Genomic DNA, 17,086 nt, shown 5'->3' with positions numbered 1-17,086 from the left:
CAAGTTGCACCAGGGGAGGTTTTGATTGAAAATGAGGAGACATTTCTTCTCAGAAAGAGTAGTCAGGCATTGGGATGGGTTGCCCAGGGAGGTGGTGGAGTCACCTTCCCTGGTGGCGTTCAAGGGAAGGTTGGACATGGTGCTTAGGGACATGGTGCTTAGGGACATGGTTTAGTGGGTGACATTGGTAGCAGGGTGATGGTTGGACCAGATGATCTTGAAGGTCTTTTCCAACCTCTATGATTTTATGATTCTAGCAATTCTAATTGGAGCATTGAGCAATCAGCAACAGCACGAAGCTCAACAAAGGAAAATGCCGGGTGCTGCACCTGGGACAAAGTAATGACAGAGACAGGCACAGACTGGGAAAAGAGGCTGGAGGGCAGCTCAGCAAAAAGGGACCTGGGGATGCTGATCGACAGCAGGTTCAGCATGAGCTAGCAGCGTGCCCTGGGCAAACCACATTTTGGGCTGCATTAAACAGAGCATAGCCAGACAGTTGAAAGAGGTGATTCTCCTGCTATACTGAGCATTGGTGTGGCCCCATGTTGAATACTGTCTGTAATTTTGGGCCCCACAACATTAAAAGGATGTTAAGGTACTTGAAAACATACAGAGGAGGGCAACAAAGCTGGTAAAAGGGCAGGAAGGCATGTCCTGTGAGGGGATGCTGAGGACGCTTGGGTTGTCCAGTCTGGAGAAGAGAAGCCAAGAGGTGGCCTCACTGCTCCCTGGAGCTCCCTGAGCAGGGAAGTGCAGAGGGATATGCTGGTCTCTGCTCCCTGGGAATCAATGGCAGGACACACAGGAACAGCACGAGGCTGTGTCACAAGAGCTTCAGACTGGGCATTAGGAAAAATTTCTGCACCGTGAGGGTGGTTAGACACTGGAACAGGCTTCACAGAGAGATGGTTAATGCCCCGTGTCTGTCAGTGTTCAAGAGGCATTTGGACAATGCCCTCAATGATCTGCTTTAACTTTTGGTTAGCCCTGAACAGCTCAGGTGGTTGAACGTGATGATCCTTGCAGCTCCCTTCCAACTGAACTATTCTAATTCTGAATACAAAATGACACAGCACCTTTTCGTGGGAAGAAGTTACCTGACCTAACGTCTGGCTTTGCTCTTGGCTGTATAAAATAAGCATACAAAATATTCCTTCCAATTACACAAACTTGAAATAAAAAATAGTGTATATTTACTAAGCTAACAAAGCAACTTTAACTTTAGTTTGAAAAATTGATTTAACGCAACTTACTTGTGATATTGTTGTGTTTTTTGCATTAGCTTCTCTGGAAGCCCATCTTCATCATCAAATTGCTCCATTGGTTCTACAACAACAGGTCGAGGTGTTCTAGAAGAGAATTTCAGTTCAATAATTAAAACCATAAAAAAAACTGTTCAAGATCTTGAAGATGCTCTCTAGAAAAATAGCATGGTATCTTGAAGTCCTAAGTTTTGCAAATCCTTCTTAAATAATAATTTTTAAAATCAAGATTTGTTGGGATTTTATCTTTGAAAGTGATTATTGGTTCTGCACCCAAAACTAGCTACTCTACCTATAAAATACAATTTACATTATGTAGTCCTGTTTGTTGTGAAGTATAGGAATATTTAAAGATTTTTAAAATCTCAAAAACATTTTCATCAGAAAGGCAATGTGGTGACCATGATTATGTTTGGAAAGACCAAACCCAAATCAGAGCACTCACCCTATTCATACTTCCACAGAATATAAAGACTTAGTTTTGAAAGTTACTCTGCAATTAAAAAAGCTTGGTAATTTGGCATTATTTTTCCAATGATGATTAGAAAATGACTTCTGCATAAATTATTTAAAGCTCATTCTTTGAATTCTCAGTATCAGAGCAAGTAATCAAAGGCAAGTGTTAGCTAATGCAAGGATAGCAGAATATAATCCTGAACTGTATTAAAAAAAAAAACTCTGTACCAGTTTTTGAAATACCCAAACAAGATCTTAAAATTGTAACAAAAGAGCTACAAAGCTGCTATTTTCAGAATGCCAGCTCTTAACATTTTGTTCCACACTCATGTATGGATCTTTTCATGGAGAAAAAAAAATTTATTTTAACAACATGGACAGCTGGAAAAGAAACCTTTGGGTATTGAGGCAAATAAAAAAAAGTCTAATCACGGAGCACAACTTAGTAACTATTTTTCCTAAAATTATCTGCATGACAATCGCTGGCTGTTCTGGTATTTAAATGCAAATGATCTGTGGGGGTAACAAGCTGATGATTTAAAAGAACAACTTTAAATCTCCACATTCATGTTTCAAATGCCTTGTTTTGATGCATTTGGCCCATGATTTGAAAAAAAAATTCTAATCAGGCAAAGGAATCTCACCTAAAACATGAAATTTCTGATTCTGAAGCAAAACATTAAAAAAATTGCATGGCAGCAGATTCACACTAATTATGATTGCAACTGTGCATTAAGGAACATGTCAGCCACTTAAGCAAGACAAAGATCAAGTACTTTTTACTCACTCAGGCCATGGTTAGGTGATCACGTCCATCAAACAGAACTATCCAGCAGCTACTAAAACAAGACTACCCTCCCTTGTATCCTAGCTTCTTTTCCCTGCCACATCTCTCACACCCAGAATAGTACTCATGTAACTCTATAGCATTCACTGAACTAGATTAGTTGCCTGGTTTGGCTCACCATGCTTCCACCCAAATACTAATGCCAAGAAAATCCAGACAAGAACAAGAAGGAATCAATTGCTGGTGCCTATTGATAACAGAGACTTCCTGAGACTGAATTTACTATGCAACTACTTGGTCAGATAATCAGGATTCAGTTAAAGGACAAGATTTATGAGATTATCACCAGAAAGAGGAGTTTCAAACTTTTTTCCCCACCTGCAATCTCTTCACTTTTTGAAACGGTCAAAAATGAACTTAACAAAAACAACTGAATATTTTATGTTGTTTCAGCAAGCACAAATGGCTTATGTAAGCATCAAAAACAGTTCTCAAGTAGTTAAGAAATCAACAGCACAGTCAGGGCAGGAAGAGAAACAGAACTACATGTTCCCTGATTTGATGACAAGCTTCAATGCTGTGGAATCACAGCCTTACTTTCCCAAACGATAAGGGGGGGGGGGGGGGGGGGGAGGGAGGGAAGAAATGCATTCCTAAATATCTATCATTTCACACTGTCTCTAAGAAAACATTTGAAAATGTCACAAGTTAACGTGTGAAAGTACAGCCGTTAACAACTCTCCTCATCAAGTACAGAAATAAGAGATGTTAGAGAGAAGTGATGCAATCTGCAAGCTTGCTTGCTCTTCAAAGACTTCCAGAAACTGCCATCAACTTGTTCAAAAATTATTAAAAAAGAATTACTTATGGCTTAACAAGCCACAAATAAAAGTTGTTGATGGAAATAAACACAAAAACATTTTCCTGAGTTTACAGAAATATCAGTAACGTAGTGTATTAATTTGCCAAGAAACAAAAGAATATTTTGTCATATTGTTACTGGGATCAGAAAGAGTTCAATCAATGAAAATAAAGCCTTATTAGCAAAAGCCTTACTAAACAAGGAGGGAAAAACAAAACATTGCTATTGGACTCCAATACGGTAATTAAAAGACTTGTAAGTAGTCAGCAGAAAAATGTGGATCTCCACACTAAAAAAAAAAAGCCAGTGTATTTTCGAGTATTCATGTAAATCACTTGAATTTCTCACCTCATGACTTTCATCAATTGAAATAAGAACTATGGAATGCCCATGAATGTTGTTTTTTTTTTCACATTAGAAATACATACTCAACACAAATTCAAACAAAAACCTGTGAACTTACGTTGTTAGCAAGAATGCCCCATCACTGCATCTTTCTAGAGCTTTCCGTGCTGGAGGTTTTGCTGCAAACTCTACGAAACCTTTTCCTGTAGCTCTGCCACGATCATCTACTACAACAACAGCTCTTTCCACTGGCCCAAATTGAGAGAAAGCTTGTTCCAGCAGCTCATTAGAAACCACAGGTGAAAGATTCTTGACTGTTAGGGCAGCTCCATGTGTAGCAAATCGAATGCGAAGTGGTCTGCTCTTCAAAATTGTACCGTCAAGTTCTGCCTTTGCTATTTCAGCCAGTGTCCTAGATTCCTTTTTCAAGATATAAAATATTTTATATATTTTATTTGCAAAGACAACAGACAGTGCTTTTGCATTGTTTATTTTTCCCCCAGAAAAGTAGCAGTTTTTCTTCCCTTAATTTGGGCACATTTGCATTAGGGTCATTCAGCGTTCTTTTTCACCCAAAAGTTCCTAACCACGGAATGAAAGAACATGCATTTTTCATTCCCTGTGGTTTATTCTGAAACATGACTTGGATGTAAATTTTTGTTGCACATTAGAGGACTTACATGCTGCTTTGGTAAAGGCTTTCAGTAGAATTGAAAACTTTACAGTTTTTCCACATATACCTACTAAAGTATTTATATTCATATATTAGTTAACAATATTTTCAGAAATTATACTAAAGAATCTAAAATGTTTTATTTTCTTTTATAATAAATGAAAATATTATTTGAATGAAAATATCACACATGCTCATTACTCTTGTTGGATGAACTCCAAATGGATTCAAAGTTCATCAAGAAATGAAATTACCTTCTTTGCTCATGTATTCATTCCTCTCATATTTATGGCCTTTCTGCACCAATATCCACAAGAAAAATCTGTCTCAATAGCTGCTTTTTTCTCATTTCAGAAATTCTTACCAAATGTTATACCTGCAAACCCTTGTATTTAAAGAACTCTTTAGATCACAGGCATTTTTCTAGTTCAATCAACTACATAAAACGTTAGAAAATAGTATATTCCCTAAATATAACAGAAAAGGGACGTTCAGATAAATACTATATCTAATCTACCTTACATACAAAATTGAGTAATATATGCAAATCTATCACACTTCCTCCAGAAAAATATTTCAGGTTGGGAGATTTTGTCTTGGTCAAAAGCGTATACCAGAATGCTACTTATCTTTGCACTTCTCTGACAACCAAAAAGATACAAAATCCTAACCAGTAAAATATAAAGAAAAATCATAACCAGGTTCACCCAAAACACTTTAAGTGTTTAAAAACTTTATAGTTCTTTTCTCAGAACTAGATGAAACAGAGCCTTCTAAACATGGCAGTCATTAAAACTAATGCTACACATTAAATTGAAAATTTTAAATGCAGGACCACAAGCTTTTAGGATGATGCTTTTTCTGCACGCTTGAGATAATACTGATTGAATTGTATGAACCCTAAAATCTAGTCTTATCTGGCCACAATTTAGACAAACAACGTTCCCAATTCTTTGCAATTTTGAAATTATGTGTTCTTAGCGTTCAAGATATGCGAGCAGAAGTATTTCAAAACAAACCAGTCCAGTCTTTAAAATTAACTGTGTTTTCATAGGCCAAACCTATACTCATAGGGAGCTGCACAGATCGAAATTTGGTTCGACACAAAGAAGTAACACTTCCAGTCCTGAAGTATGCTAAATGCTCCCAATTAAATAAATAAAATCTCTACAAATATTACATGAATAATGTAGATCTCACAACCATGTCTTCCTGTCACTGAAGAGTTACAGGCTGCGGGAGCACCCGTAGCAGCACATAAACTGTAAACTGGTGGAAAAACCCTGAGAGCAGCCCCAAAAGCAGCGGGGGCTCCCAGCGGTGCCCCGGAAACCCGAAGGCAAGGGGCAGGGGAGGCTGCTCACAACGCAGGCCTCTGGCTTGGATGGATTGAGGCAAAGAGGGAACGGGAGTAGAAATCCAAGGAAGCTGAGGGAACAGCAGGAGCAGCAAAGGAAAAAACACAGCGGGGGGCAGCTGCTGCCTTCTTCCAGCGGCGAGGGGAGAGCGGGGAGCAGGGGACTGGGGTGTCTCGGCTGCAAAGGCTGGGTCAGGAAGCAACCCGCAGGGGCTCACGCCAACCCTCACCAGGCGGATGAAGCCGAAGCCGCGGTCCCGGTTGATGAAGACCTCGCTGGGCTCCCCGTAGCGCTCGAAGAGCCGCTTGAAATCCTCCTCGGTGATATCGGTCGGCAGGTTGCCCACGAAGAGCCGGCAGCGCTGCGTGTAGCTCTTCTCGCCCGGCTTGAGGAAGCTCTTGATGTCGATGGTGAAACCGACCTCCTGCTCTTCGTCTCCAGCCTCTTTACCCGGCACCAGCGCCATGGCGGCCGCCGCCGCCGCCTCACTCTCCGCTTCCAGGCCTCGCAAGCCCTTCAGACCGCCGCTGCCGCCCCCCACCATGCCCAGCGGCGCCGCCGGCGAGCTGTTCTCGATCCTCACTTGCTTTAAGTTGCGATTCGCGGCCATCTTCGGGGCCTCGCTCCCTTCTCGCCGGTTGATTCTCGGGGGACGCAGAGCCGCCCGCCGCCGCCGCCGCCGCCTCCCACCCGCAGCCGATTCAAAATGGCGCCGCGGCCGCCCTCGGCGAGTTGCAGCGTCCCTGAGGGGAGCCCCGCCCCCCGCCGCTGCGCGCCCGGTGGGGGCCGCGCATGCGCCGTGGGGCGCGGCGGGGAGCGGGGGGCGGCTGTAATGGCCGCCGCGGCGAGGCGGGAGGGGGAGGGCGCAGGGGGCACAGGGGAGGGTTTGTGTTGTAAAGATGGTGGTGGCTTGCTTCTCAGAGGTATGAAGCCACACGTTGTGTTGCTGGGGCACTCCTTGTAGTTAGGGCTGCAGCACAGGGCTATGTTCCACCCCCCTGCCCCCCCGCTTGTTTCTCAGATGCTTGTGTGTCTGGTTTGCTAGTTGTTTACTTTGATCTGTGTGCTTCAACCAGGAATTCAACTGCTGCATGGTATCACAGAGAGGCACGAACCCGACTCTGAGGGATTTCCATGTTAGATGGGGAATATTCTATCTGTTTTTCCATTTGAGGTACCTTTAAGCATGTACCAGAAATCTGGGGAAAAAACAAAAAAAAAAGACAAAACAAAACATGAGTTTCCAAACAGCAGAAATCGCTTTCTCAGCCCACCTGTTTCTGAAGCAGAATCTTGGGTACAGAGCATTGAAATGAACCCAGATTTAAAGCTCTGAAAATCAGAAACTACAGAGTGGAGGAGGGTATCTACTCCCAGCAAAGTCAGGAAGTTGAGCAGTGTAGGAACACGAGGGAAGAGTATCAATATGGGATCTAAAGAGGTATGGTTTGTAGTATATTTAACATTCAATAAAAACGCTGAGTCAAAATAAGGAACTACTCATAGCAAAACAAAATATATTTTAAAAACTGGTAAGTGTGTAAAGGGAGTGGAACATATGTTAGAAATGATGTGACAATGCATTGTAGAAAGTGAAAGCTCAGTAGATAGGAAAAAGGAGATAATGTAGTAGTTACTTGCTATTGCCAACACTGTATAATAAAATTGCCATGATTTTCAGACAGAGTTTTATCAATCACTTCAGTAATACAGGCTTCAACCATTTAAATACACAACTATGATTTCACTATAAAAAAATCAATAGGAGGAACAAGGCATGTTTATAAGTTCCATGCTAATCTTACCTTTCCCTAGCTACATCAATAGTAGCTCTCAATACTAAATCATAGTCCACTGAAATAGCTCAATAACATTCCAAGTTCCAGAAACAAGAAAATGTTTCAAAACAAAATGTTTCAAAACAAAAAAAAATCTTCAATATATGCATGGATTTAATATGCTCAGGCATCCATCGCCTGCTTTTGTTAGTCACAGTACAACTATAACACATATATTTGTGTTGGTTTTAGACTTTGTTGATGAGGAGCTATTTGCACATGCCCTACAGTCAAATGCTTTAGTATGGTGTACAAAAAGAATATGATTTCTGCTATGTTTAGTCATCTCTTTACTTTCTGTTACACTGTATCATTTAACAATTTGCTCATTCATCAGGACAACCCTGAATACTTCGTCCGTTACCTAATGGTCTAGAGTCTTTGTGGCAAGATTAATGCTACACCTTGGCACTGACACTACTTAACCAAAAACATTTTGAAAGTGACACAATGGATCCTTAGAAGTTCTTGTTCCAATGTTTTCCTTCTGTTACAAACATTTGTTAACATTTTAATGACTTACTAGCTGCAGCTTGTAAAATGTGAGTTCTGCCAAACTCTTCCAGCCACTCTCTGTAAATTTGGTATTATTATATTTAATACGTTGAATACGGATGAAGGTCTACATGAATACTACATGAAGGTCATTTCAGAGGAATGGAGGAGTAATAGTTATGATTACATGGTAGTTTGTTTTCCCTCTGTAAGTCTTCAGAATTTTTTTGTAAGCCTAAGTTTATTCAACTTGACATTCAAAAGGACAGAACAGACCTGATTTTGTACTAACAAAGTTGTTTTTGGCATGGAATTTATTTAAGACCATAAAAAGTTTACAACTTCTTGTATTAGTAATATACTGCCCTTACATCTACTAGGCTCCCTTTTCTGAAGCTTTGGATTATGATTTTGTGAATGGTTCTGTATTTAATTTTTTAACAGAAATACGATAGTCTGCATATAGCACTACTGTTTGTAGTACAATTGCTATTCCCTTGATGACAAGAACATTTCAGTAGCAGAAAACAGAAGTAGAATTGTGAAAATCACCAGTACTTTTCATTTTATCTCTTTGGTGTATGCTAAAGTTTTAACACTAACAAGAGACTTGAATGTATTTCCAAGATACACACCATCCAGCCTTGTGCCATATGAGACTCAGTCAGAAGCAACTGTTCTAGCTTTTCATTTCCTATATCCCGGCATTTGTTCCCTACCAAATGTGAGGGTCCTGATGAAACTCAGAGGCATACAACTTGACCTGCAAATAAAAAACCCAAACTACATGTACTTAACCCTGAAACAGTTTCAAAGTGATTGCTGTGATAACAACACCTCAGTGGTGACAGCTGCATTAATGGTAGTCAGCTTCTCAACAGAGGCAATTGCCCTGGATCAGGTGATTAGTAGTAGCTTACTACTCAACACATTTCTGGACTCACAGGTTTATTTATTTATACTTCCTAGAATCATAGAATCACAGAATATCCTGAGTTGGAATGGACTCACTAGGATCAGTGAGTCCAACTCCGGGCTCCGGGCAGGAGCGCCCAAAACCCAGATTATTTTGTCTGAGAGCATTGTCTAAATGCTTCTTGATCTCCAGCAGGCTCAGTGCCGTGTTCACTGCCCTGGGGAGCCTGTCCCAGTGCCCGACCACCCTCTGGGTGCAGAACCTTTCCCTAACACCCAGCCTGACCCTCCCCTGTCCCAGCTCCATGCCGTTCCCTCGGGTCCTGTCGCTGTCCCCAGAGAGCAGAGCTCAGCGCCTGCCCCTCCGCTCCCCTTGTGAGGGAGCTGCAGGCCACCATGAGGCCTCCCCTCAGCCTGCTCTACTTTGAACAAACCAAGGGACTGCAGCTGCTCCTCATACATCTTGCCTTCTAGACCCTTCACCATCTTTGTTGCCCTCCTTTGGACACACTCATTATTTTTATATCCTTTGTATATAGTGGAGCCCAAAACTGCATACCCTACTTGAGGTGAGGCTGCAACAATGCTAAGTATAGTGGGACAAACACTTATTTTAACCGGTCAACTGTGCTGTGCTTAGTGCAGTCCAGCAATATGGTTAGCCCTTTGCTGACTCACACTGAGCTTGCCATCAAGCAAACACCCATGTCCTCCCTGGAAGGGCTGCACTCCAGCCACTTGTCCTGCAGTATACATGTACATCCAGGATTACGCTATCCCAAGTGTGGAATCCAAAGTTTGTTCTTGTTAAATTTCATATGGTCGGTGATTTTCTAGTACTCTAATCTATAAAAATCTGTAACATGTCTCTGACCTCCAGGGAATCAATGGCTCCTCCTAATTTAGTAACATCCACAAATTTATTTGGTGTGCACTCAACTTGTGTCAAGGTCACTGATAAAAACATTGACGAGAACTGGCCCTGTCTTGGCCTCCAGACCCTTCACCATTTTGTAGCCCTCCTTTGGATGCTCTCTAATAGTTTTATGTCCTTCTTATACTGTGGTGCCCAGAACTGCCTGCAGTACTCAAGGTGAGGCCACACCAGCACGGAGCAGAGCGGGACAATCCCTTCCCTCGACCGGCTGGCCGTGCTGTGCTTGATGCACTCCACATTGGCCATCCTGGCTGCCAGGACACACTGCTGACTCAGATTCAACTTGCCATCAACCAGAACCCCCAAATCCCTAGCTGTGGGGCTGCTCTCCAGCCTCTCGTCCTTCAGTCTGTACATATAGACAGGGTTGCCCGGTTCCAGGTGCAGAATAGGGCTCTTGCTCCTGTTAAACTTCATATTGTTGGTGACTGCCCAGCCCTCTAATTTGTCGAGATCTCTCTGCAAGGCCTCTCTACCTCTGAGGGAGTCAACAGCTCCTCTCAATTTAGTGTCATCCACAAACTTACTTAGTGTACCTTCAAGTCCTGTATCCAAGTCATTTGATCTCATCAATGTATATAAACATCTGAAGGGAGGGTGTCAAGAGAATGGAGCCGGTCTCTTTTCAGTTGTGCCCAGCAACGGGACGAGAGGCAACGGGCACAAACTGAAGCACAGGAAGTTCCATCTGAATATGACAGGGCATTTCTTTACAGTGAGGTTGACAGAGCACTGGAACGGGTTGCCCAGAGAGGCTGTAGAGTCTTCTTCTCTGGAGAGATTCAAAACTTGCCTTAATGCCACCCTGTGCAATGTGCTCTAGGTGATCCTGCTTGGCGAGGAAGTTGGACTAGATGATCTTCAGAGGTCTTTTCCAACCTCAGCCATTCTATGATTCTGTGATTTATGAAACCATTAAAGAGAACCGGGCCTAAAATGGAGCCCTGCAGTACCCCACTGGCTGCCAGCCTGATGTAACCCAAGTTACTATAACCCTTTGAGCCTGACCCTGAGCCAATCGTTCACCCATCACATTAAGTACTTGTCTAGCTCTATGATGGACATTTTGTCCTGAAGGGTACTGTGAGAAACAGTATTGAAAGCTTTGCTGAAATCCAAAAAGTTTACATCAACTGTCTTCTCTTGGTCAACCAGTTGGACAACCTTTTCATAAAAGGAAATTGATTTTGTTAAACAGGACTTTCCCCTCATGAACACATGTTGACTTTGACTGATGACTGCGTTGTCTTTCAGGTGCTTTCCAATAACTCCCAGAATAATTTTCTCCATAATTTTACCAGGCACTGAAGAGAGACTGACAGACCTGTAATTTACCAGGGTCTTCTTTCTTGCCCTTCCTGAAAAGTGGAACGACGTTTGCCAGTTTCTGGTCAACTGAGACCTCTCCAGATCCCCAAGACTATTGAAAAATAATTGGGTGAGGTTTCATGATGATGACATCAGCCAGCTCTCTGAGTACCCTGGGATGAATCCCATTGGGCCCATAGACTTACATGCACGCACCTGGAACAGCAAATCCTGCACAAGTTCAGGGTTGGCTAGGAGTTTTTTGTTATCGCAGTCATAGTCCTCCAACATAACTGGTGTTGAAGACAGGCGAAGAAGGCATTAAATATCTCTGCTTTGTCTAGTCCCTATTTCTGCAATGAGTCACAGTTAAGATCTGTACTTGTAACTCAATCTGCAGTGGAAGATCATAACAGAATATACCAGGGAGCACTCGAACTGAGAGGTTAAGTAGGGCATGGAGGGGACCGACCCATTTGGGAGCACATGACTGGAAGAGAGAAACAAGGGGAAGCATGAAATTCTGCAATGACAAAGTGGGAATGCTATAGTCAGAGGCTGATGGCCTGAAGTTGGGATCCGAGTCGGAAGGGCAGGGCCAGGAAACGGAGGCACACCTCTTTCAGGTGTGCAAGACCTGCCACAGGTGGGAGCTGCTGCTGCCACTGTTCATCTCTTGCAATTAAAGACCATGTTTGCCTGAAATATTACTCATGGCAATATCTGGACAATTAAGCTTAGTGTAGGTTTTGGTCTACACTATTCAGTTATTCTTACAAAATTAAATTATGAATATTAAAAACAGTAGCTGTCATAGCTGTGCCAGCAAGCCTTAGGGTATAAACACGATTGTGTGGAGAAAGAAGTGTTTAATACTATCCGACGAAATGATGTACGCGTACTTTGTAATTAGCTGATGAATACTCGACTAGTACTAGGGCTTTAAGAGTTGTTACAAGATAATGACATTGCAGTGCCATCTGGTGACAAATACCGGTATTATCAGTAGAACTTCAATAGAATAAATCAAGTGAAAATAAAGACAGAAAACCTACCATAAAATTATCTCGCTGGTCCCAGATGGACAGGATGAATTGGATTTTCTATTTTTAAACCTGGTGGGCAGGTCTCCTTTCTCTGTTTTCAATATTAGCATAATTCAACAAGACAAATTTATTGTGTTTACATGGAGAGAAGAATGTATGAATATCATTTGTAAAATAATCTGTAAAATATAACCTAATACAGTTACTAGACACCTCTATACATGCAGTATTAATATATATTTTTTTTTAAATGAAAGAAAAGGCAGTATTTCAGAATTATCTGAGACGTCAGTATTATTCTTTAAAACAACACTGGTCTCAGGGAAACAAGGACTGAAAATATATGTAAACACATTTGTCTATGAAAACAAACATGTTAGATTGACATTTAAGCTTAACAAAATGTACGTAACTTTTTCAAAGCTACTTTCCTCACTCATATAATCAATGCATACAATGCAATTCTTTTGGAATGTTTTTCAGTATGGAGTCTTCACCTATTCTCTAGAAGAGTGACAGTTAACTACTAAGGAAAGTGGGAAGGTAAAGCCTTAAGGAGGCATCCCCCAAATACATTCAGCCCTAAATTTATCCCTCAGCAATCATTCAGCGTGCTGTCAGTACCTCATAGGGTAAAGGCTCCTGAGAGTCCCTGGAATTATGTTTGGAAGTAGGAGTGGTTTGTGGGGAACAAAGTGACTGGTAGAGACCTAAACTGGCTGCAAAAACTGAAAGAAAACAGTGCCACACCCGCGTTTCATTCAGGCCATTTTCTTCAGACCAGTTTAACACAAACTCAGGCAGCTGCAATTTACCATGAAGCTGAGCAATTAGCCCAACCAAAACAGCCTGCAGGCCCCGGAGGCCTTCCTCTTTGCACTTCCCACTGTGCATATTTACCTTTCTCTGGCCCCGAAGCCCATCTCTCCCTCTTCAGTCCTCCCGAGTCACATTACACACGGGCAAACTTTAACCAGGCGCTGACTCTTTAACCCTGATAGGAGCTGCTCCAAATCCCAGACCTGCCTGCTATTCTTCATTCCATAATATGAACACTATGAAAATGATCCACCACCAGTCCGTCTGTGATTATGGCCTCTACAGAACAGCTACCATCCAAATAATCACACGCTATGGTGATGGAAACATACAACAGTGAATTTTGCAGTGGAATCACTCAAAATTGAGTCGTGTTATTGGTACAGCACTAGGTCCTTAAAAACAGTAACCCCCTCACCCATCAGTTGTTTTCTTCCTCAATACTTGTGACACATTCATGATGCCAGAAAAATTTGTTGGGACTACATCAGTAAGGGAGGAGCACTGGGCTGAAGCTGAGGGAGGAGTATGCTGCCAACCATTGAGGATAAGCCCTCTAAGTGTAGGACAGACCCTGATCACAGCATCACAGAGCGGTTGAGGTTGGCAGGGACCTCTGGAGGCCATCTGGTCCAAGCTCTGCTCAAGCAGGGACACCCAGAGCAGGCTGCACGTCCAGGTGGCTTTTGGAGATCTCCAAGGAGGAGACCCCACAGCCTCTCTGGGCAGCCTGTGCCAGGGCTCACTCACCCACATAGCACCTCTCCTTTGCTCCATGATGCATTTAGGTGCCAGCGGTAGGGAAGTGCTAAGCCACTCCATCTGGAGCATGGGTTCACAGAGTAGGAGAGGGCTGTGGCATCACACTGAGAGGTTGTGAAAAAATGCCTTTGACAAAAGACAATTGTGAGAGTATCACAGTAAATGTGTGAAACTTAGCATAGCTGGAAGCAGGGGAAAGGCTGGAGATGCTGTTAATAGCTAATGCTCAAATGCTAGATAAGCAGGAGACAGGGCTGGCAATGAGATTGTTGATGTTGAGGTAATGTAGTTCCAAGCACAGGCTATCTCAGTTTCTTACTGTAGAGACTTTTCTGGGAATTGTGTACTATTCTTTTCAGTGCCTTCTGTATTGTCCTAATGATTTTGAATAAGATTTCACTGCATTAGCAGGCAACAAAGAAACTGGGCTTTGAATGAGCTATGAACTGTTTCCTTTATTAAAGGGACGGGTTCATAGTCTGCACATATAGTGATCTAGTAACTATGCTTAAGATACATTTCCACAAACAGCCAAGCTGATCTAATAGTTCATTGTCACAGGAGTAAACAAAGCAAAGGGGGAGTAAACACTCCCTTCCTTCCTCTACTGCTTCTCTCTTCCCTGCCTTCCTCTCACCCTTGGCCATATGGTGCTCATGCTGCTCTCATGTCCAGCAGATTCTTCCATGATCCATTCAGCTCACTGACCAACAGAAAACCGTACACAGTTTTCTGCTGAATTAATTTGTGCTGGGTTAGAGAAATGGATCAATTCAAAGAGTAAGTAATGGGCATCTACTGAAACATGGGAGGTTCCCTCTGAGCACCAGGCAGCACTTCTGTGCTGGGCGGGTGACAGAGCCCTGGCACAGGCTGCCCAGAGAGGCTGTGGGGTCTCCTCCTTGGGGATCTCCAAAAGCCGCCTGGACGTGGTCCTGGGCAGCCTGCTCTGGGTGTCCCTGCTTGGGCAGGGGTGGAACCAGATGGACCCAGAGGTGCCTTCCCACCTCAAACACTCTGTGATTCTGTGAGAACAATTTGGCTTTTAAAGGTTTCCATTCAACTGAGGGAACATTCATATGATTTCCAATACAATGTAGTAGATGGCATGTGGTACGTTGTCTTTCACTCCAAATCATCTCTGTCACAATCTGTGGGAAAATACCTATCTTGCCTTTGATTATTTGCATGTTCTCTAATCTCTGATTAAAACAATCTCATGTGTAATTTTTCTTACATAATTCATCCTTCTACAGTAATTTCTTTTCATTTCCTAATTGGGACATAAGAATATTTCTCTGTGAATTGACCAACTCTTCCACAATTCCACTGAAAATATTCTATAATCTGAACTATTTGAGAATCTTTGCAATAGGTGGTGACTGTAATCTGGAAAGGTATGAGACATTTATCTGTGTTTTTTATTTGTCCTTTTCAAGTCTAGGATTGGGTTTTATGTTTAGCTAGGAAAGGAATTTAATTCAATTAGGAATGTATAAATTCAGTTTTCAGTAGTTTATCTAATATTTTTATCTAAACCTCTTTGATTTCACTCATAACCATCAATCACTCTTACAGCTAGACAAGAAATAGTATTTATTATCTCTGAGCATTTTCTTCAGGTCAAAATATTTTAATATTCTGAAAATTCAATAGCTTAACAATTACTTAATCAAAACTCTGAAATAATGTGAAATTAGGTGAGCTGAAACATTGTTCTGACATTTTAATTTTTATTTTTTATTTTTTTATTTTTTTATGGTAGGCTGTGGTTTGTAGTTTAGCATGCACAAATTCAGGAACTGCCATAACAGAGAAACCCCAAAGCCTGACTAGTTCACCATACTATCTTTGACAGGTAGTTGTGAGACAGGGAACAAGATGAAGGATGTTGATTCCCAGTTCTTAGCTAGCACAATTGTAGGGTAAGGACCCAAAGATAAGGGAGTAAAAGACTGTATGCATAGATAACGGAACCAGCAAGAACTGCTGAAGTCTGTCGAAGACAGAAAGGCCAGAAGATTAGCAGCGAGGAAGACTTCTGGCCTTCAACAAAAGACCACCGAGTACGCCGGAGGACCACCCAAGGCCTCCAGTACGCCTGCGAATAGGGACAGGAACCTACGTTCTTCGGAGATTCTACGTTCTACGGATTCTTCGGAGACCTGATTAATACGCAAGAGACTTTAAGGAAATGAAATGAAATGAATATGTATATATCCCACTAATATAAGCACACTACCAGTAACCGTTGGTGCGCAAGCTAGGTGGAGTTATCCCTCTTGAGCCCGGCGTGTGTGTGCAGCGCTGAATAAACATACCTGCTTTATAACTATTCCGAGGTCATAGAGTCTGATTTCCGCAAATCAGTTGATGCCAAATGTTTAAGAGAAAAATTTTGACCTGTCTAAGGAGTAGATGCAAGTAGGAGATGTGCAGTTTTACCTTAAAAAAAAAAAAAAAAAGACAACAAAAATGATGCAAGATGTGTATGGTTGCTAAACTAAACTTGATGTCAGAAAATAAAGTTTCTTTTCATATTATTTGCTAATTCGGGTGTATGTCTAGAATTATACCACACATAGATCGGTTTTTAAACATGTTATTTATATATTTATTTATTATTTTTGTCAAACTCTGAGAATCTAATTCATGTGACTATGGCTATGCCTAGCAGCACCACTTGTGCTGTTTTAAAGAACCTCTGCTCCATTCTTTCCCGACATTTTTTGCTGTCCCATTCGTTTTTTAACACATTTCTCAGCTACTTATACAGCCACGTATGAATGGGATTGGGTAAATAATCCAGCTAAAGAAATAAACTGGGGTGGGGGGTGGGGGGAAGAGGAGCGAATGAATGGTTGTTTCAAGAAGTGTTGACAGCAAATAAATGTAGCACCACATTTTACGCTAGTCTCAAACAGCGTTTGTTTAAGAGGCTTCACCTTCCCCGAGGGCAAGGAAGAAACACTCCCTAAAGTAAACACACCCCGGGAGTACTATCTCCTTTGAGATCAGGAATTCGGATGTATCCATCTGCCTGAGCATGACAAAGAGCGTGTCCCTATAACAACTTCACCTGAGGAATTTGTGGAGGAAGCCTAGCACATCCTGCTGCAGTTTAAAACTTCTCTATCCCTGTGTCAGCCATCTTTCCACCAAGTCTTGCCAGCTTTCTGGTACACAACTCTTCAAAGTGGACATGGGCTAAAATAGTAGG

At 42.0% G+C, this 17,086-nt stretch overlaps 1 protein-coding gene across 1 annotated transcript in view; it reads right to left on the bottom strand.

Annotated features, from left to right (window-relative positions):
• PSPC1 (paraspeckle component 1) overlaps positions 1-6,483 on the bottom strand; it is a 44,232-nt gene extending 37,749 nt beyond the window's left edge. The window contains exons 1-3 of the mRNA XM_040544073.1: positions 5,976-6,483; positions 3,834-4,135; positions 1,257-1,352 (exon numbers count right to left, since the gene is read on the bottom strand). Of these exons, the coding sequence (XP_040400007.1) occupies positions 1,257-1,352; positions 3,834-4,135; positions 5,976-6,356 (779 nt within the window). The 5' untranslated portion in view covers positions 6,357-6,483. The remainder of the gene's footprint in view (positions 1-1,256; positions 1,353-3,833; positions 4,136-5,975) is intronic.
• Positions 6,484-17,086: the final 10,603 nt, after the last annotated feature.

This window comes from Cygnus olor, chromosome 1 (genome assembly GCF_009769625.2).
Source record: "Cygnus olor isolate bCygOlo1 chromosome 1, bCygOlo1.pri.v2, whole genome shotgun sequence".
NCBI lineage: Eukaryota > Metazoa > Chordata > Aves > Anseriformes > Anatidae > Cygnus > Cygnus olor.
This window is presented reverse-complemented; position numbering and strand designations above follow the sequence as displayed.